The following is a 20,792-nucleotide window of genomic DNA, read 5'->3' as shown; positions in this document are numbered from 1 at the left end:
CACAGGATACGAGTGCTTATAGTTCGGAACTCAAAAGTTTCTGGAAAGCCATTATGCTTATTACTAGGCTTATTCTTTCTATCTTCTTGTGGGTGGAATGGGAGAATCCAACACATTTTTGGACCCCTGTAGGTCCCCGGCTGTGTTCGTCCCTGACAACCCGCCCTCCCTCCGGAGCCCCGGATTAGTCGTGCGCGTCTTCAGGACGAGTCTATGAGAGCAGACGGTGCATCTGGCTTTGTGCACATAGACTCCCTGCCGTGGTGAAATCACCACCGACGGAAGGGAGGGCTCATCGGTTCCTATCTAGATACAAGGTATGAGCTTGGTGGCGGGGGGGGGGTGGCGATAAATGCACAGTTAAGTAAACTTACTGATGGAGTCCCCAAAGTTGCTTGTATCAACTGAACTACGACCAGGTAATGCAGAGTGCATGCGCCCCACGGCGGCGCCCGCTTTCTCAGGCTGGTGGACAGAACTGTTTGGAATCTTCCTTTCAACTTGAACGGGCAACGGAGCTAAAATCGCGTGATTCTGAGTTTCTGGTTCTGGCGTAAGAATGTCCACACTGGTAGGAATACTCCTCCTCCTTTTGGAAAAGAGGTTTTCTGGTGTATCTCCAAAATTATCAGCGTTTTCGACTTTAGCGGGTGTTTGGTTTCTGGTTAAGGACTTCCTAGGAGTAAACGTCTTGTTATCTGTCCTGAAGCCTTCCTTTTGATCCAAATTCACAGACACACTTCCGCCGGCGACCATCATGTCTTCATGCTGACGTTTCCGCGAGGTCTGCGGGGAACGTTGTGCCAGGGTCTTGGTTGCTGTCATCTCAGGAGGGACGATGGGACTCCTGGTCTCCTTGGGAGTCTCCACAGCCTCCTCACCTTGTCTCCTGTCCTCGGTCTGGCTAATACCTTGTTCTCCCAAAGCAGGATCTGCCTTCATTTGGGTGCTCCGACCTGACCTAGGTCTGGATTTAAGTGACCCTGGGACTTGTGTCCTGCCTTGTAAACCACCAGAACATTCCTTCTCTGGTGGGCGATGGCTCCGCGTTCCGGATTTTTTACCGCTCTGTAGCACATCTCCTTTTTCTGATTTCGCATCAAGCTCTTCCTTCATTGACTCGTAAAGCTTCTTAAAGGGAGATTCATTGTTTGCACCATTCTCCAGACCCCGCGTAGAGGGTAAAGGCTTCAGGTCTCCTTTACAGCTCGCTAACGTTATGCTGAAATCTTCCTTAGAATCCCTGCCTGTAGGATCCGTGGTATTTCTGGAGTTACCTCCAGCAAGTTCCGAGGGACGAACGACATTAGGCGTTCTGCTTGCAACCCGGTCCTCACAGCCACCAGAGACCGTGCCCACTGCTTGGACATTCTTCAGAGGCTTTCCTGAAACACTGTCTTCAGAGGCTCTTGAATGGGCATCGGAATCTTGAAGCTTCCCGTCTGGGCGATGAGTTATGAAATAAGAAACAGAAAGTTCAGTCTTTCCTCAGTGATGAACACCTATAGTATTCAAATTGTCTTCTAGTCTAGCTTTTCACTTAGCCTGCAAATTATTTAATGCCCAAAACGTGTAACAGAAGTATTCTGATGCTGGTGTTATGAGGCAAACAAATAGGTCACGTCAGCCTCCTATAACCCATGTGAGGCATGGAATGCTGTTAATCTACTCAATTAAACCGGTAACTGAACGAGACTGCTTATACCTGGATGCTCCAGTGAGCACGGTGCCCTCTAAGTCACTTGAGGAAAAAGTGAACTCAGATGTCTGCGTGTGTGCCATGGGAAGTAACACAACCTCCTAACTTTTGTGAAGCTGAATGCAGAACACAGGCGTTCTTGCTGTCCCTTCCTCGCCGTAACGCTACGTGGAGAGCTGACCTTGAAGGATCCCAGGAGAAAACCACAAAACTACTAACCAGGGTCGGAAGAGAGGCTAGATCTTGAGACTCGATGCAGAGATTCCTGTGAATTGGCAAAATAAAAAACAGTGATTTAGGTGTCTTTTCAAACATGGGCAGTCATATTTATTAAAATATTCTTGCTAGGGAGGCTCTTCCCTACCAAACTGTCCTTATATGAATTTTAGAGACTTTCACCCAAGACGCTCAGGGGCAAGTGCTCGTAATACAAGTATTTCTTAGCTGATTTTAAAAATATATAATGATAGTATAAGAAACAAACTTGAAGCTCAGAATTGTTTAAACTGGACGTCAGTTGAAGCACCCAGGGGGCTCAGTCGGTGGAGCGTCCGACTTTGGCTCGGGTCATAATCTCCAGGTTTGTGAGTTCGAGGTCCGCGTCGGGCTCTGTGCTGACAGCTCAGAGCCTGGAGCGTGCTTCAGATTCTGAGTCTCCCTCTCTCTCTCTGCCCCTCCCTTGTTCACACTCTCTCTATCTCTAAAAAATAATCATTAAAAAAACATTAACAAGATAAATAAACTGAACCTCAGTTGAGTTTTGGGAAGTTCCTCAAACTTCTCTCTCATCCCCCCACGAGAGAGCCAGAGCTACAATTAGACATCATCTGCATGCAGCGTCTGTGAACCTACCAAGGGCACAGAATTATTGACTTAGTACTCAGCTTTGTCAGAAATAGGGTACAGGACCTGCTGGGGCCCCACTGGGCACGTGTGCTTTGGCTGGCAGGTGCACCCGAGAGCCGGGATGGTGAGGCCAAGGTGAAACCAGCACACCACAGGCACTCACCCTCAGAGCACGACAATCGGATCCGGGTTCCTCCCTCCCCCGTCCCCCCAACTGCTGCCCTCACAATCTGTCAGAAAAATTTTTAAGGGGCAAGGAACAACCAAAGAATAACAATTATGCAAGATGTAAAAGTTCAGTGTTGCTTCAAAGGAGGAAAAGTATCTCATCTGAGTTACTACAGAGGGAAAAAGAAATCACAAAATATATCCAAGGGCAAATAATTTAACTTTTCCCTTCAATCTGTTTCAGATTTCTTGGTATCTAACCCGCTGCTTCTCAAAATTGCTTCTCAAATTTGTGAGGGATCAGTTTCTAATTTCCCATATGAAGTTGGCCAACAGTCTTATGACTAAACAGGAAAAATAAATTAAAACTTAAAAGTTATGTACAAAATACAAGCCCATTTTTGTACCATTATATTCCACAGCACAAAAGTCACTGCCCAACTGCTATCACATGTTCTCAGTATTTAGTTTCAGTACTGGCTTTAGCACAATCCCAACAATGAACAGTTCATAGACCTCTGAGACCTCTTATCAATGTTTTAAAAAGTTTATTTATTTGAGAAAGACAGAGAGAGAGTGGGAGAGGGGCAGAGATAGGAGGAGAGAGACAATCCCAAGCAGGCTCCACGCTGTCAGCGCAGAGCCCGATGGGGGCTCGAATCCACGAGCTGTGAGATCATGACCTGAGCCAAAATCCGAGACCACTTATCTAACCCAAAGTTCAGCGTTTTGGTTGGTTCCCTTACACCCACCAACCAAGTAGGTGGAAAACCTCAAAAGCTAGTTTTCCCCCAAAGCTGATGAGTGGCAAGGTCAACATTAAGGTCACTGCTCTAGGGGGGAAGCAGCACCTCGATCTTCGGTAGAGTGGCTTCCTGCTCATTTTGGGCACGGGTACTGACTTGTAAACCAGAGAATCGCAACCCGCTCACAGGAGACCAGCTTGGGTAGCTTCATAAAGAAGAGAAGTTCACGGGACACGTCCTACTAAAGCTCCAAGGATGGAGATAAGCCAAGCGTTCTGATACGCCAATACGTCTGTCACGTGACACCGTGCAGGACCCCTTTGGTACCCAGAGCTCCGATGTGATGATTTCAGGTACATAAAGATGGAGAAGAGCAGTGACGGGGAGACAACAAGAGCCACTAGATAATGTAATCCCCAGATTTTAATTCCTTGCAATGGGCTGTCCTAACCAAAGGTCTGCAAGATCAGATCGTGAGATGCTAAAGGGGCCTTTTGGGCCAAAATGTTAGACTGACCTAGTCCACTCTTTGTGAATAAAAGAAGTACAGTTTTCAATTATTTCAATTTATGGGGTATCTCAGGTGCTCAGTCGATTAAGCCTCCGACTTCGGCTCAGGTCATGATCCCACAGTTCGTGAGTTCGAGCCCCGCGTCGGGCTCTGTGCTGACAGCTCGGAGCCTGGAGCCTGCTTCGGATTCTGTGTCTCCCTCTCTCTCTCTCCTTCTCCCCTGCTCATACTCTCTGTCTCTCAAAAATAAATAAATGTTAAAAAAAAATGAAATTATTTCAATTTATGGGGCTCCTGGGTCTGTCAGTTGGTTGAGTGTCCGACTCTTGATTTGGGTTCAGGTCATAATCCCAGGACCGTGGGATCCCAGCCCCGTGTGGGGCTAACACAGAGCATGGAGGCTGCTTAAGATTCTCCCTCCCTCCCTCTGCCCGTCTCCCCTGCTCGCACACTCTCTCTCAATAAAGAAATATAAACAAACAAACAAACTCAAGTTTGTCTAAGTTCATCATGTTTAAGATCTCAGTCACACCTTCCTTACAACTGGCCAGTCATCCTCACTTGTGAGACACCATTCATCGACGTGCACATTAATGATTTCATAGTATCGTGCACAGGAATCAGAACTCAAAGTTGGATGCCACCCCTTGCTCATCACCTGTTTGCGTCTTTGTCCTGGGAATTCAGTCGACTTCCTTCCGTCCTCGTGACTTTCATTTTCGTACCTGAAGTGCACAGAAGGACAGACACATATTCAGATTCAAGATCTGTAACTGACGGTAAAACTTCCTTATCTGATTAATGTCCAAGGAGCGAGGAACAGACTTCAGGTTTCATTCAAGATATTACCTTATTCATGGAAATAAACGTAGTTAGGAGAGATCTTAGGTCACCTCAAATTTCTTTTGGAACGCTAACGTCATAGGTTGGGGCCCGGGTTGATTTCTGAACACGGACGAGCCCGTGTGAGTACCTCCTATGTGAAAACTTAGTGCATAGGATGGCCGATCGGATTTCCACTGGTTTGTATCCCTGGAAATCATCTGAGGACTTGGAAGGTCACCCAGGAAGCCCTGCGGCACCTGAGGCCTGAGTCACTTTGTGATGTTATTTAATGCAGGGTCACCACAGAGCCACCCTAGACCTTAGGGCTGCTGTGATCTCCTCAGTTTCCTGCTTACTGTATCTGTACCCGGGCAAAGACTGGCACATTTCTTAATATGTAGAGAGATTTAGCAACATACAAAGTCGCTCCATCAGACCTCAAGCGTCAATTCACAGAACAACCTTTTATGGGCATACTGAACTTGGTCTCCAGGGGGCGGTCTGATCTGAAACAGCTGGGTGTCTGGAATTGCTTCTCATGGTAGTCGAGTTCTTGGTCAAGTGCCTCTTCCTAAGACCTTTTCCCCATTCTTTGTCGGAGGGATTTAATTATCCCAGTTAATCTCAGTCTGAACAGCACCTCATTTTGGGGGAGAAGTTCTGGTCTCCACTCCACATCAAATACTTCCAAGCTAGAAGTCTGTTCGATAAACGTGCCCTTTAAACATGGAGGCAAATTCAGAAACAGCACGGGAAAGAAACAGCCAGTGGAACAAACAGAAGATTATCTATTTGATACAAACGAAGGCAGGAAGGAAGGCAGCGTTCCATTTGGCAGCGTGGATGAAAACCATGACCCCACCACGTGCTGCTTACAGGAGACACGATGTATATCCCAAGGCACCCACAGAACGAACACAGAAGGATGCACCATGCCAGCAGCAACCAGAAGAGAGGGGTCGTGCTAACATCAGGCAAAATAGATTCTAAGATAAAAATTGTTCACAGAGACCAAGCATATTTTATAATGATAAAAGGATCAACCTATCGAGGAAATAAACCAATTATTAAAAAAAAAAATGTACCCAACAGCTGGTTCCAGGAGACCATCTAAACCCTAAGGATTATGCAAAGCTGAAAGCAACGTACCAGAGAAAAATGATAAAATGCAGTCACTGATAAAAAGCATCAGTGAAGGTACAGGATCTCTCAGAAAGATAAATGGCAGGGCTTCACCCACCAGGAGATAATTCTAAATTTAAACACACACATAGGAGAGCCTCAAAACACAGAGAGCAAAAACAGAAGAGCGCAAAAAAAAAAACAAAAAACAACAACAACAACAAAGAAAAAAAAATCCTCAATGTGTGATTTCAACTAACCTACCTGAATAAGAATCAAGGGGGTGAATTACTATGATTCTACAGCCAGGAATTTGAGTCTAATGGACACAAGTGGACAGAACACCGCACCCGAGCTGTACAACGCTCTCTAGGGCACCCCTGCCGTCTCTTCACATGGCTGTCCCTCTGAACACCTGCTTCCTCTTCAGTGTCCTAATCTCCTCTTCTTACAAGGACACCAGTCAGATTGAATTAGGACCCACCCTAGGGGCCTCGTTTTAACCTAATCACCTCTTTAAAGACCCTATCTCCGAATACGGTCATATTCTGGGTTGCTGGGGGTTAAGGCTCCAACATATGAATTTTGGAGGGACACAATTCAGCCCGTAACAGATGGAAATCACAAAGGCGCTCGTTTCATTTCGTGATAAGCCCATCTGGGCATCTTATCTTGTATCTTTCTCTATGAGCGTCTTTTACTTTCAAATGAAAGAGAAACTGAAAACTGTTTGCGGCTTCACAACACTTGCAGCAAAATAAAACCCCTTGGGGATCTGGTCGCTCCTCTTTGGCCCAGTTAACTGCATTTGGATCCTCGAAGGGGATCACCCAAGTCCCCTGCGTCATCCCTTCTAGACTCTTGTGACTTTAGATGGAGAACCAGTGGTGAGCATGGCAGCCTCAGATGCTCTGACACTCACCAGCATTACAGAAAGATCACAGAAGTCTACAAAGCTAGTTCTGGTGCATCAAAAGGTCCATTTACGTTGAGTCTGATTTGTTTGGACTTCTCACCTACCTGAAGGAACGGTCAACAACAGTGATCACATCTCCATGCTTTAGTTGTACAGGTCCATCAATGGTAGATCCATTGACTTGTGTTGGATTCGTGGAACTGAAATTAAACAGCATTGCCTACAAGGTAGAAAAAAAAGGGGGGGGGAATAGGTAACTCACAAATGGGTAAGAAGTGAAATGAAAAGTTAAAAAAAAAAAAAACAAACAGACTTCAAACACCCACTTACCTCCTGCCCATTGATTTCAATTTTGCAATGTTGTTTTGAGACTACAGGGAGCTGGATGCGAATGTCACATTCAATACCCCTTAATTGAAAAAAATAAATAAATAAATAAATAAGATTTTTAAGCTCCTGCATATTTAAAAAAAAATTACATTAACGTTTCAAAGTAAAACATCATTTGACCATATGTTTGATCCTTAAATGCAACAACAGAAAGGAATAAAAACTTGGGCAAGGTCCCTGAACTATGCATTTTGCAAACAATTGACAAGTAGTATATAACCAACTATACTAAACCTTTAAAACTTCAAGTACTTAGAAATAATTATAAGGGAAAACAGTAGAATACAAAACTGGAATGCCTTTTACTGAAATACCTGCTTATAAGACCCAAGTAAGAGAGCACAGTCTGGAGAACGGTGACAATTTTTAATACTCTGTGCTTTTTTTCTATAAAAAAAGGTTTATATGTGTTCATTTGTAATGTTATGTATGTTTAGAGGTTTAATCATCACGAGTGCTGTATTTTTTGCTAACACCTGTCTGTGCAGCCGTGCTTTACAGACAAAAAGCTTACAATTACATCAGCACCTATCTTGCGGTGTTGTTCAAGCAGTACATGAATTATACACGTCTGGCGTTTGCCTGGCACACAGTAAAAGCCACGGACTCAAGAGCTTTTCATGGTTTTAAAACTGCACTGTATTAATGGGCAGATTCAGAAGTCTTATTAAAACTACAAATGCAAACAACAAATACACATTATTAGATTCAACTTGTCTTTCCACACAAGGAACATGAACAGGGAGCACCAGGAGGGAGAATTTCCAAACCCACATAGAAACTAATCAAAACGGTCCTTAGTAAGTTTCCTTGGGTCTGGTGTCCCTGTTACTGAAAGTTTGAACAATTATAGACTCTCTGCTCTGTTCTCAATATAATATTCTGGTGCTAAGAATATCTCTTTCTACCTATGGCATATGACCAAACACTTAGGAATGGGTTTTGGGTTTTTTTTTTTTTTAAAGTGTATTTATTTATTTTGAGAACACGTGAGTGAGGGAGGGCCAGAGAGAGAGAGAGAGAGGAAGAGAGAGAATCTCAAGCAGGCCCTGCACTGTCAGAGCAGAGCCGATGCAGGGCTTGAACTCACAAATTGTGAGATCGTGACCTGAGTCAAAATCAAGAGTAGACATTTAACCGACAGGCGCCCATGAATGGGTTTGAAATGTCAAATCTTGCATAAAAAGATACTTAATCCCTTCTGTATAATAACCAGAGTGACTGACATCTGATACCAAAACGTTTATTCTTTTTCCTCCGAAAAGGAGCTAGAGCAACCCACTTTAAGCTAAAGAGGAGAATTTGATTTTCTGAATATTCCAGCAAGAGAGAGAGACAGAAAGAGACACACACACACACACAGAGCCTATCTCGTTAGAACTGAGAATTTGTTTGGCTGGGAACCGCCGGCTAGCATCCCTATGGATCGGTCGTTCTTGACCTCAGCACTGTTGCCATTTGAGGCCAAATGATTCTTTATAGTAGAGCGTGTCCTGTAATCTGTGCACACTATACCCTGTTCAGCAGCATCCCTGTCCTCTGTTCACTGATGCCAGTGGCATGGGCTTCCCACACCGTGACATAGAAAAATGACTCCAGGCCTTGCAAGAGGTCTCCTGCAGGGCAAAATAATCCTAGTCTGAGAACCACTGTGGCTTATGATTCCACATCCAGGCCACGCTTCTATCAGACACAGAGTGCCAACTATATGGATCACCTTTTACTTGCCAGACCCGTACTAGGCACGGAGCACATAATGACGAACTAGACAGTCCCTGTCCTGGGAGAGCTTAGGAGTGGGAGACACAACCAAAGCCTCCTCGCCCTGTGTAGCGTTAGGGAAGACAAGAGCAGTGTTCACCAAAGGCTTCTCTTTAGGTAACATTCAGATGATTATCGAGACAGTGGAAAGGAATCCCTCACACAGGAAGATAAGAGAACATTCCAGTCATAAAGGTCAAACTGGCTAAAAGCACACAGAGGAGCAAAAGCGTAGAATGTCCGTGGTGGGGTAGAACGTGGTAGAGGGCTGGTAGGACAGGACGGGGTGTGGGTCCCACTTCACAGGGCTCCACAGGGAGGGTGACCTATCATTGATATAAAAAGTCACACGTCAGGGGCGCCTGGGTGGCTCAGTCGGTTAAGCGGCCGACTTTCGCTCAGGTCATGACCTCGCAGTCCGTGAGTTCGAGCCCCGCGTTGGGCTCAGAGCCTGGAGCCTGTTTCAGATTCTGTGTCTCCCTCTCTCTGACCCTCCCCTGTTCATGCTCTGTCTCTCTCTGTCTCAAAAATAAATAAACGTTTAAAAAAAATTAAAAAAAAAAAAAGAGTCACACGGCAGAAAACGGGAGGGTGTCTGTTATACAGGGACCACAGTTATTTACCAACAACAACACAGGACAGCAACAGGAGAGAAAGAAGTTCTCAAATCACTAGCAAGACTTCTCCCAGCTTCATTTCCCCAACAAACCAACTTCGGAGGCTCTCCCTCATTTGCTCAGGAGGGTCCCCCCACAGCCAAGGAACACCAAGTTTGGAGGGGTTTCAGGTGAACATCCTGGCCTTCTAAAGAATGCATGAAGTGAATCAGGATTTGAAGATAATCTACATCTTTCTCCATTTAAAGATTTTATCAAATCAATTTTAAAATGTGTTTGATTAAAAAAAAAAAGTATATAAACATTGTCTTCAAAATCCTAGTTCCTAATAAACAACCATGAGAGGTTGACGACCGGTAGGAAAGTCGCCAGCAAACTGGGGGCAGGAACTACTTCTCGGGTGCTTCCAGTCTCTTAATCTGTGATTAGGATATTAATGTCTTTTAAAGGAAATTGTCCACCCCGATGCAGGGCTCACCTTCCAAACCAGCAGGTGCTGAGGCTCAGTGGAAAGTGGGGGCCGTCCGCCCCGCTCCGTTTGATGGTAACAAGGCGTCCTGTAGGACCCATTTTCTAAACAAGATGTTGAGTGTAATCGGTATAGGAAGGTCAGGCATCAAAAGGTCTGCGGAAGCAAACTTGATGCAGGAACATACCACTGAATAAAACAAAAACAAAACACGCGGAGGAGGTGGGGTGTTACTCTGAAAGCAAAGAGCTAGGAAGTCACTTGTAAGTGACCAAATGCGCTGGCTTATAGGATCACCATGCTTCTGCCACCCTGACCCACATCTTACTGGAGCTCTCGGGGAGCCCCAGCCAGGCCCCGGGCTGCACCTTGGAGAGCACCCCCCCCCCCCCCCCCCCCCGCCCTGCCAACACTCAGTGCCCCCAAGGACCCGCGGCTAGAACTCTCGAAGCTCATCAAGGTCAAGGCTCCAGGGAGTTCCCACCAACACCCGCTCGCCGGAGCCCTGGCCGCGCTCCAGGCGCCGGTTCCCGCAGAGCAGAGGAGTCCCCACAGCTCTAGCCCCCAGACGCACCGGCCGTCCCCGAGCCCCGAGGCGCCCCGGCCGCGGCTCACCCGGGACAGTCGCCCGCACCGCCGCGGCCACCGCCACCTGAGTCCCCTGCTCCTCCAGATGCAACTTACGTCCTCACCCGGAAAAGCCAGCGACTCTTCCACCGGCGTCCACAGCCCGCCCCGCGCTCCAGGGACGGACACCGCCCGCGGCCACCTCCGCCGCAGTCGTCACTACCCCCACCCCCCGCCGTCGCCCTCGCCGGCGACCAGGTGGCCCAGCCTAGTTGCGTCCGGGACGCGCCCGGCGTTAGCAGCTCCGCGCGTAAAGCCGCCGCCGCGCTCTCCCGATTCAAATGAAAACAACCATTCGAATTTGGCGCTAAGCGCTGCGATTGGACGCGGCGGTGCGGAGGCAGACCAATGGGCAAGGAGCGAGGGCGGGCGGGGGCGGAGCTAGCGGGGAGGGCGCGGGCTCCGCGGGGCGGGGGAGGGCGGGGTGGCGGGCTTCCCGTGCACCTGGGGCGCTTTCTCAGGGTCCTCACCGGGGACAGAGTAACACAGGGGACAGAGTAACAAGGGTGGAAGTGGGACATGGTCTCACAGCCGCGAAACCCGTCTTCCCTCATTTTCTTTAAGGACAAACACAGTTGTACACAATATGCGACTCATTGCTGGAAGGTTTGGAAATTTTTAAAGTCCCCATAGCTCCCCAATGATAACCGATTATTACAAGCAATCTCTTGTGTCCTTTCCCAGCTATGCAGGTACTAGTCTCTTTCAAAAACACACTAAAAAAGCATGGTATGCACATTGTTCTGTATTTTGTGTTCTCTGCTTCCTTCATCCCGTGGATATTAATCTTGAGCACACGTTCCCCTTTTACTTTCTTTTTGATGGCTGCAGAGCATTCGATTTTAGAAACCATAATTTCCTTAATCACTACTATTGCTCTCCATTTATACTGAGGTTCCCAGTATTTTCCTCTTAGAAAACAAATTCTCCAATCGTGCCTTACAACAAGAAGGGCTTCTAAAATAACCACAGGATTGCCTCCTAGAGCCACCTGCCTGGGGGGGGGGGGTGCGGGGGGGGGGGGAGGGCGCTCCTGTGGAACATGAAGTGGGTTCATCATTGCTTTAAAATGAATTGACAAATGAACTTTGAAGCTTCCTGCTCCTGAGGGGTAAGTCAGAGATGGACCGCCTTCAGGAATATGGAATCGCTCCTAGGAAGGAAACGTGCATGTGTAGGACCTCCAACTCCTAATTGTCTGGGACAAGGCTGATGTAGGTAATTTGAATGCATGGATGCTATTAACCTTCTTTAGGGGATTAGTTTCCATTTCCTCCCCCTTTACACTACCACAGAAAGCGCATCTCTGAACCACCCCAGAAAACACTACTTCCTACCAGGGACGGCTCTGTGACCTTGCTGGGGCAGCCTAATTAGAACGGGGAGGTGCTGAACTTCCTGTCAAATCATCTTACACACACTCCGCAGTACACGGAGTCAGCGCTCTAGACAGAGCAGGAGTTACAGGAAGGCTTAGGGGGTTGGCAAAGTGCCAGACCCGCAGGACAGTCCCCTTAAACCGTTTGGTGGCCTACTTCAGCGGTGGGGCTTTCGGCTGGGTTTGAAGCTTGGCTCACAACCTAAGATTTTTTTGAAAACGCACATGTCCCTCCTGTGAGGAGAATCCCACGCCCCATCTGCAGGGCTGGCATCTGGACCCCCAGCCCCGCTCCAACACCATCAGAGTCTCGAATAGAGCGTAGAGTGGGGACCCCGTTAGAGCAACGGGCACCCCAGATGGGCAGGAAAAGGCTTTGGCCTGAGGGCTTGTCAGGGTATCCCCTGCTGGATGCTCATAGCGCTCACACACCCGTGGTCAAATCAATCAGGCCAAGAAAGTGTCTCCAGGGGACTTGCCTGTCCTTGGACCCCTTCTCCTTGTGCCTCCCCCCTGCCACCTTCACTTGCCTGAAATTTACTTGGGGAGGGGCACCTGGGCGGCTCAGTCTGTTAAATGTCCAACTCTTGATTTCGGCTCAGGCAGTGATCTCATGGTTCCTGAGTTCGAGTCCCACACTGGGCTCCCCGCTGATGGTATGGAGCCTGCTTGGGATGTTCTCTCTCTCCCTCTCTCTCTGCCCCTTCAGCTCTCTCTCTCTCTTTTTCAAAATATATAAATCAACTTTAAAGAATTAAATTCTTGAAATCCACTTGGAGGATGGCCCCAGGCATCTAATAAGGGACCATTTGACAATCCTTTTCAGTTCCACATCCATCCACCTGATGAGAGGGTGTATTTCCAATATGGGGCATATGTTTAGAAGGTATTTATCACCTTTGAAATGCGTGTGTTGTTTGGTCATCTGGGTTCCAGTAAATAGTATATTCTGTGATCTCTGACACTTCATCCAGGAGAAAAGGTGGGGGGAGGGCGGTACAGGGCAGGGAGGTCCAGGCGCCCCTCCCCGGGCAGGCTGCGCCCCCATAAGTGTGGTCGGTCCTGGCTGAGTCTCACCCTGGCACCCCGGGAACTGCCCTTGTCAGGTGCTCCAAGCCCACAGGCGCCCTCAAGGCTGCAGGAAGAGGTCATGGTACCAACCATCACCGGAACTGCTGTCTTCCTTCCTAACTTCCCTTCCCCTCCAGGTCTCTTAATCACATCCCTCCTCCAGCCAGCTTTCTAGTTTCCAGGGCAGAGGAGGGCCTTGCAGTGGGGGTGGGGACAGCACAGGTGGCCAGGGGTGGGGCTGGGATCCTTCTGAAATGGATCTGGCGTGTTCTTCCCTCTCACAGGTGAGCTACACCACTGAGACCCTGGAGACCCCTAGACGTCCAGTGGCCGTCAGCTTCAGCCACGACACCCAAGCACTGACCCAGCCCCAGGCCGCTTGCCTGGCTTCAACCACCGGCTCTAAAGCTGGGCTATCTCCCCAGGGCCCCCAAGGCCAGGTGTGCCCGGCCCCCCTGAGCAAGACCCCGGTTGCCTCTCACCAGCTCTTTGGCCCGCATTCCGCAGGTGGGTGGGCAGGTGGCCTATGGTGTTGGGCGGTCCCTGACTCCCCAACCTCTTCCCACACTGGGTCACCTGGGCCTTTCTTCCTGGCTTGTCAGGGAGGCCAGTTCCATCTACGCCCCAGCACGTATGTGGGACCACAGTTCAATGTAATCCTTACGCTCCACTAACCCGGAGAAAAGAGGAACCCGAACACTGATCTCTACTCTCTGAGTTTAGAAAAAGAAACTGGGACAAAGTATGATATCGAAAAACATGAAAGAAATTTTGAAAAACTTAAAAAAATGTTTATTTAATTTCGAGAGGCAGAGAGAGTGTGCACATGAGCAGGGAGAGGGGCAGAGAGAGAGAGGGAGAGAGAGAGAATCCCAAGCAGGCTCTGAGCTGTCAGTGAGAGCCCGACACGGGGCTGGATACCAACCACGAGATCATGACCTGAGCCGAAATCAAGACTTGGATGCTTAGCCAACTGAGCCACCCAGGCACCCCGAAAAATTTCTTTTTTATCAAGAAGCTAATACTATATGGTGTCATGATAGAATATTTGGATAATACACAAATGTAGAAGGAAGAAAAATTTACCCTAAGATAAAGAACAACAAAAAAAGCAATCACGTTTTTTTTTGTCTCTGTAATGTTTATTTTGCATAATAAACATATCTGTGTGTACCCATACCTTTTTTAAAAATTTAAATTCCAGTTAGTTAACATACAGTGTACTATTGGTTTCAGGAATAGAATTTAGTGATTCATCATGTACATACAATACCCAGTGCTCATCACAACAAGTGTCCTTGAACGGGTAAAGATGTGCTATCTATCTATCTATCTACACACAATGGAATATTACTTGGCAATCAAAAAGAATGAAATCTTGCCATTGACAACAGTGTGGATGGAACTAGAGTGTATTATGCTAAGTGAAATATGTCAGAGAAAACAAATGCACGTTCCATTTTATTTCCGATGCTTTCATTTAGCCTTATCGTGTAAGCGTTTTCTCATTCATTCTTGGTGAATATCACCCTGATAACCCTATTTCCACTGTGTTTCAACACTTAGGTTTTTTCCTAACATTTAATTATTACAAATAATGCCGTGATGAAGTGATGAAGATCTTGAGCAGAAACCTTGTAATAGATTATGTTCTTAGTTTCTATCCTCCAAAATCTAGTTGCTGGATCAAATAATATTTGCTTCATATCCTCTAACTGCTTGCTTTTCAAAAAGGATTGTAACAATTTATCCACCCAGGTCCGTGCTTGAGAATGCCTGTCTTACCACCAGCTCTTTGCTTTCACATTGTATTATTTTTTTAATTAAAAAAAATTATTTTAGGGGTGCCTGGGGGCTTAGTCGGTTGAGGGTCTGACTTACACTCAGGTCATGATCTCACAGCTGGTGAGTTTGAGCCCCATGTCAGGCTCTGTGCTGACAGCTCGGAGCCTGGAGCCTGCTTCGGATCCTGTGTCTCCCTCTCTCTCAGCCCCTCCCCTGCTTGTACCCTGTCTCTCTCTCTCTCAAAAATAAATAAACGTTAAACTTTTTTTTTAAATATAACAAAACGGGTATCAACTATTATCAGTTGGTTTAATACCTTTAAGTGGCCTTCATTAACCTCTTAAAACAAAAAGGTTTTAACAGTTCCACATGCTTTCACAGAATGCCTCCAAATATTATCAAACACAAAAGACAGAGTGGAAAAGTTATGTATAGCATGTGATGCTTATCTAAGAAATGGGCTTATGGGTATGCATGTTTATTTCCTCTTATTAAAAAGAAACAGTAGCGGGGCACCTGGGTGGCTCAGCCTCCAACTTCGGCTCAGGTCCTGATGGGTTCGAGCCCCGCGTCAGGCTCTGTGCCGACACCTTGGAGCCTGGATCCTGCTTCAGATTCTGTGTCTACCCCTCTCTCTCTGTCTCTCTCAAAAATAAACATTAAAACAATAATAAAAAGAAAAAGAAACAATAGGAAGATAAACCATATAATGGAAAAATGAAGGACAGAGGACAGAGAGAGAAGCTAGATTTCTCCGAACCCAGCATGTTTGATAGATTGGACTTGTGATCGTATTAATATTTACACAAATATAAAACCAATTAAGCCAAAGAAGCAGAAAGCCCTTCAAGTAGATGTTAAGATAAAACTAACCGTATATCAGGCAGCAACACAGTCACACACAAAACAATAATTGGAAGTGATTTGGATAATAATTTAATGGTACAACCCTTGTTAGTCAGTAATTGTATTGGCAGTAACACTGACACCATTATTCCGAGCTTATATATGACAATAGGATAAAGCAAGTAAGTCATTTTGTGCAGATCACTAGGAAGAATGTTTTTTCAGCCTAAAAAAGGGACATAAATATGAAATCCAAGAGTGAAGAGTTCCATGGCTACCCCACCAAGTACTAGGGATCCTCACCCCGAATTTCGTTTGTATCTAGAGACTGATGACTTTATGCCCATCCATCACAGGGTATGACAAGGTTGGCGATCTGGGCTGCCTGGGTGGCTCAGTGGGTTAGGAGCCAGACTCTTGATTTCGGCTCAGGTCAGATCTCAGGGTTTGTGAGATCAAGCCCAGCCTCGGGCTCTGTGCTGACAGTGCGGAGTCTGTTTGAGATCCTCTCTCTCTCCCTCTGTCTCTCTCTCTGCGTCTCCCCTCCAAAATAAATAAATAAACATTTTTTAAAAGAGGAAAAGATTGATGATCCTCATAATTGAGGTCTCTGTGGGGAGCAGGGCGGCTCTGAGCTTGCTTCAGAGAGTAGGGAGAGGAGCTGGCTAGGTTTTCATCGTGGTCAGGATGGGGCTGGTGGCAGGGGCTGGCTCTTTGAAGGTGGGGGGACTTGGGCTTTCTCACCAGCTCACCCAGAGGTGGGGCGGAGGGGAGCGAGGGGTGGGCTGCAAAGCTGTCAGCAGTCAAACCTCAAACAACGAGTCCAACTCCCTGTTACATTAAGTAAATTTTGAATTGGATATGTCAGTATGAACTCATGCTGAATCATCTATTTTAAAATTTAAGAATAGAGTAATACTTCCTGATACATTCCCTGAAAAGACCTTGAACTTACTCAATGTTATGGGTCTCCTTACCACCTAGATTGTGGCTGCTTGATGCTATTTCCCACTAAAAGGAACCCAGGTTCCCTGTACAAATGCTAGACTCCATATGAGGGACAGGGACCATGCAGGATGATGCTAGGACATTTCATCACCCGGAAAAGCAAAGATGTGCCTCAAGGACGACTGGGATCATGTCTAAAGGACCCAGGAACCACTGGCAAGGGCCCCACCCCTAGGCCCACAGTGGGGAAACTGATCTTCAGTAAAAAAATAACTACAGTGGATTGAAACACATAAGATGCACTTACATTCCTCAAGTTCACAATGACTCCTTAACAAAAAGAAAGAAAAGAAACTCTCTGGACACCTTCGGACAATGGAAGACCAGCCCGTTCCGGCAAAGAAAGGGAGGAAAGTAAGCTCTTGTCTGCCTCTCTTGTGTGAAAGGTGCCTCACCGCCACCACATGGTTGGATATGGGAAGTCTCTCTTTGTAGATAACAGACAATAAATGCATGGAAAAGAGGAAAATATAGTAGAATATCCCAACTAAACACACCCTTAATGAAAACATAAATCCAGGCAATGATCATCGGGGCTACTTGTCACAAAAAAAGAGACAGCCTCGCCTGCAACCCGGACTTCTGTCTGAATGGTCGGAGAAAATAAACTGGAATGGGATTTGTCCCCCAGAGGCCCCCAGAGGGAGCGCTCAGTGTACAGGAAACAGGTGGGACAGCAGAACCTTTTAAACAGCACCAATGGGATGCAGTAGTGAAATCCAGACTGCAGCAACTCTGCACGACAATGAACATGCGTCTTTAGTGTAATGCAAGGAAATAAAAAAGAGGACGAGGGACCCCACATACTTAAGGAACGGATTGGAAGGTCACGGGCTTCAGCCATGATGGAGTAAACAGGTCTCAGACCTCCCACTGCCAACAGTTGTAAGACCGAACAAACTATGTAAGGCAGCTCTTTGCAGGAACTTGGCCAAGGGGGCCGCACAGACTGTTGTCCCTGAGAGAAGGAAGCCCATGCGTCCCACCCCAGTTCCTGCAGGGCATGTGGGAGAGTAGTGGGAGGTGTGGGCGTGGGGGAGAGGAGTGATCTCACCTTGCGGAGGGAGCAGTGATTGGGGTCTGGGGAGGCTGAGACGGGTGGATTTGGGGGGTACGGGGCTGCCCTGGGCCCTTAGCCAAGGGCTGGATGGCACAGGTGCAGGGAAACTCTGCAGGACCTGGCAGGACACAGCCACTGAAAGAAAACTCTGTCCACCTAGCCGTCTACATCCAGGGAACACATCCTGTTAAATAAAGCAAGGGTGAAGGAGACACTTTCAGATAAATAAAAACTAAGAGAACTAGAACTCATTGCCAACACACCAGGGAAATGCAATTTAAAACCACACCGAAATACCGTTACATGCCCACCGAAACAGCTAAAATTAAAAAGTCCAAACACAGCAAATACTGGCGGGGGGGGGGGGGGCGGGGGGGGGAAAGCGGAGAGCTCATCACTGCTCGTGGGAACATAGCGGCACAACCATGCACAAAACTCCTGGATGGATCCTTGTAAAGCTGACTACACATCTTTCCCACAATCCGGCAACTCCACAACTCACAATCTGCCGAACAGAAATGAAAGCATATTGCCACAAAAGGACTCGGATAAGCAGCTTGGTTCATTCTATCCAAAACCTGGGAACACTCCAGCATCTATCAACAGGGTATTTCCTCGCAGGATACGTTATGGCATAAGCTGTGTTACATTCACACGGTGGAACGTACTACAAAGGGATAAAAAAAGAACGAGGTATTGGATCACGGCACATGGCGACTGAAATGTGTTGACGTCATGAGATCATGACCTGAGACCAAATCAAGGGTCCAACCCTTAACCAACTGAGCCACCCAGACGCCCCCAGAAAGCGTTTGTAAAATCAAATATAATTGATGAGTCTTTTTTGGACCCGGTTTAGAAAAATAAACTGATAACATTTCTATGAGGCGGTTGGAAAAATGGAGGCACAGACTGAATACCTGATGGTCCTAAGGAGCTATTTGTGCTGCGACAATTGTATTATTATTGTGACAGAGGTATTGTGTTAAAGGAGTCCTTGTCTATTAGAGAATCATACTGGAATATTTATGGAGGAGGAGCTAGGATATCTGGGATTTAGTATAAGCCAGTAGGGGGTCAGAGGGGCCAGTGGAAGTGTCCTGGGGCACAGCTGACCCCAGATGGCCATGGATGTTAATTGTTGGAGCTGGGGGATGGGTACTGGGGATTCATTATGTCACTATCACCACTTTTGTATATGTGTAAGCTTTCCCATGACAAAGGTTTTTTTTCTATTTTATTTTATTTTATTTCATTTCATTTTATTTTATTTATATATAATTTATTGTCAAATTGTTTCCCATACAACACCCAGGGCTCATCCCAACAGCTGCCCTCCTCAATGCCCATCACCCACCTCCCCTCCCTCCCACCCCCCCCCCCCCCCCCCATCAACCCTCAGTTTGTTCTCAGTTTTTAAGAGTCTCTTATGGTTTGGATCCCTCCCTCTCTAACCTTTTTTTTTTTTTTTCCCTTCTCCTCCCCCGTGTCTTCTGTGAAGTTTCTCAGGATCCACATATGAGCGAAAACATATGGTATCTGTCTTTCTCTGCCTGACTTATTTCACTTAGCATAATACCCTCCAGTTCCATCCACGTTGCTGCAAATGGCCAGATTTCATTCTTTCTCATTGCCAAGTAGTATTCCACTGTGTATATAAACCACATCTTCTTTATCCATTCAAAATCAAGTGTAGCCAACAGTGAGAATACAAGGAAGCATCTCATGGGGGAGGGGGTCCCTCTTCGGCAGGAGTGGGCGAAGCCTGGAGAGGCCAGGGGAAACCCACCCCCTTCCTGACCAAGAAATGCCTGGGTCCTCTGCTAAATTCAGGCTCTGGGCGATGGACTGGACCTACCAACCCCCTTCCTGCCCCTCGGCAGCCCCAGGCCCACCGTTTGCATCTTCAAGGACACACCCCTGCGCGGCCAGAGGGACCCTGTGCCGAGCCCTGCCCGCCTCTCAGAAAAGGGGTTTCTATTTAAAAATGTAAAGGACATTAATTGCCAACAATTCGAACAAAACTTCAGCTTTTTCCGCTTCTTTTAAAAGGGCAAAACATCAGGCCACCTCCAGCAGGCCCGCCTCCACCATCTGCCGGAGCCCAGGGTTCAGAGCGGCAGCCGCCCTGTCGCCGCCTCTGCGTCCCCTCCCGGTGCCTCCCGCCCGCCCCAGGAGCAGAGGGGCCCGGCAGCCGCTGAGCCTACGCGGACCCGGAGCGCGATGGCTGGGGCCGCAGCGCCACCTGGTGACCAGGTCGGACCAGCGCGCCCTTCGCCTGGAAAAGCCCGCTCTTTGGGCAGGTGACTTCCAAGTGTGCACAGGCCGGGGACCTGTGCTGCGCCCTGAGCGCGGAGGTTGCTGCCAACTCCCTGTGTCCTAGGTCACACCAGAGAGCGCAGCGTTCGTGCCGCTTTAGGAGGAGGACAGTTCCGTGTTTCCACCTGACCTTTGTGCTTGAGGGCACGGCCCTGGGCAGAGCTTTGCAGAGCCCAGCGGATGGGAACAGGACAGCCTGTGCTGAGGCGGGGGACCGCACTGTGTCTCCTGGCCCGCAGCACGGTGCCCAGGCAGGGGCCCCGGAAACCCCGAGCGTCCTGTCTGCACCACACCTGGAATCACGGATCGTCTTCAAAACAAATCCCAAACGAAGCACGGCTGGAGTAGGATTGATGGGAACATAAACCGTCATCATCTGAAAAGCTCTGTAGGAAGTTAAGCGCAAGTCGGTTCCAAATGTTTTCGGAGGAACGTCTTCTGACTTCTGAAACCTTTGAATCCATATTTCGATGTGGAGCTAATTGTCTTGATCAATTTACTGTTGCTATAAATAATAATAATAACTTGTTGTTTGGAAACTTTTAACTTTTTATTATAAACGTATTAGTTTGAGGGGCACCTGGGTGGCTCAGTAGGTTAAGCGTCCAACTTCGGCTCAGGTCATGAT

General features: G+C 47.5%; 1 protein-coding gene across 6 annotated transcripts in view; it reads right to left on the bottom strand.

The window, feature by feature from the left end:
* The window catches only part of MKI67 (marker of proliferation Ki-67), a 28,849-nt gene extending 17,892 nt beyond the window's left edge, over positions 1 to 10,957 (bottom strand). For 2 of the 6 annotated variants that reach the window (XM_078434966.2, XM_078434969.2), the window contains exons 1-7: positions 10,755 to 10,957; positions 10,080 to 10,259; positions 7,164 to 7,242; positions 6,938 to 7,053; positions 4,629 to 4,695; positions 1,919 to 1,964; positions 375 to 1,442 (exon numbers count right to left, since the gene is read on the bottom strand). In XM_078434966.2, the coding sequence (XP_078291092.2) occupies positions 375 to 1,442; positions 1,919 to 1,964; positions 4,629 to 4,695; positions 6,938 to 7,053; positions 7,164 to 7,242; positions 10,080 to 10,171 (1,468 nt within the window). In that variant the 5' untranslated portion in view covers positions 10,172 to 10,259; positions 10,755 to 10,957. Of the gene's footprint in view, positions 1 to 374; positions 1,443 to 1,918; positions 1,965 to 4,628; positions 4,696 to 6,937; positions 7,054 to 7,163; positions 7,243 to 10,079; positions 10,260 to 10,685 lie in introns of all 6 variants that reach the window. The other 4 variants (XM_078434967.2, XM_078434968.2, XM_078434970.2 and 1 more) reach the window with 4 other exon arrangements.
* Positions 10,958 to 20,792: the final 9,835 nt, after the last annotated feature.

The sequence above is a fragment of the Panthera onca genome, chromosome D2, assembly GCF_046562875.1.
Source record: "Panthera onca isolate mPanOnc1 chromosome D2, mPanOnc1 haplotype 2, whole genome shotgun sequence".
Classification (NCBI taxonomy): domain Eukaryota; kingdom Metazoa; phylum Chordata; class Mammalia; order Carnivora; family Felidae; genus Panthera; species Panthera onca.
The sequence above is the reverse complement of the archived record's forward strand: the minus strand, read 5'-3'. Positions and strand labels throughout refer to the sequence as shown.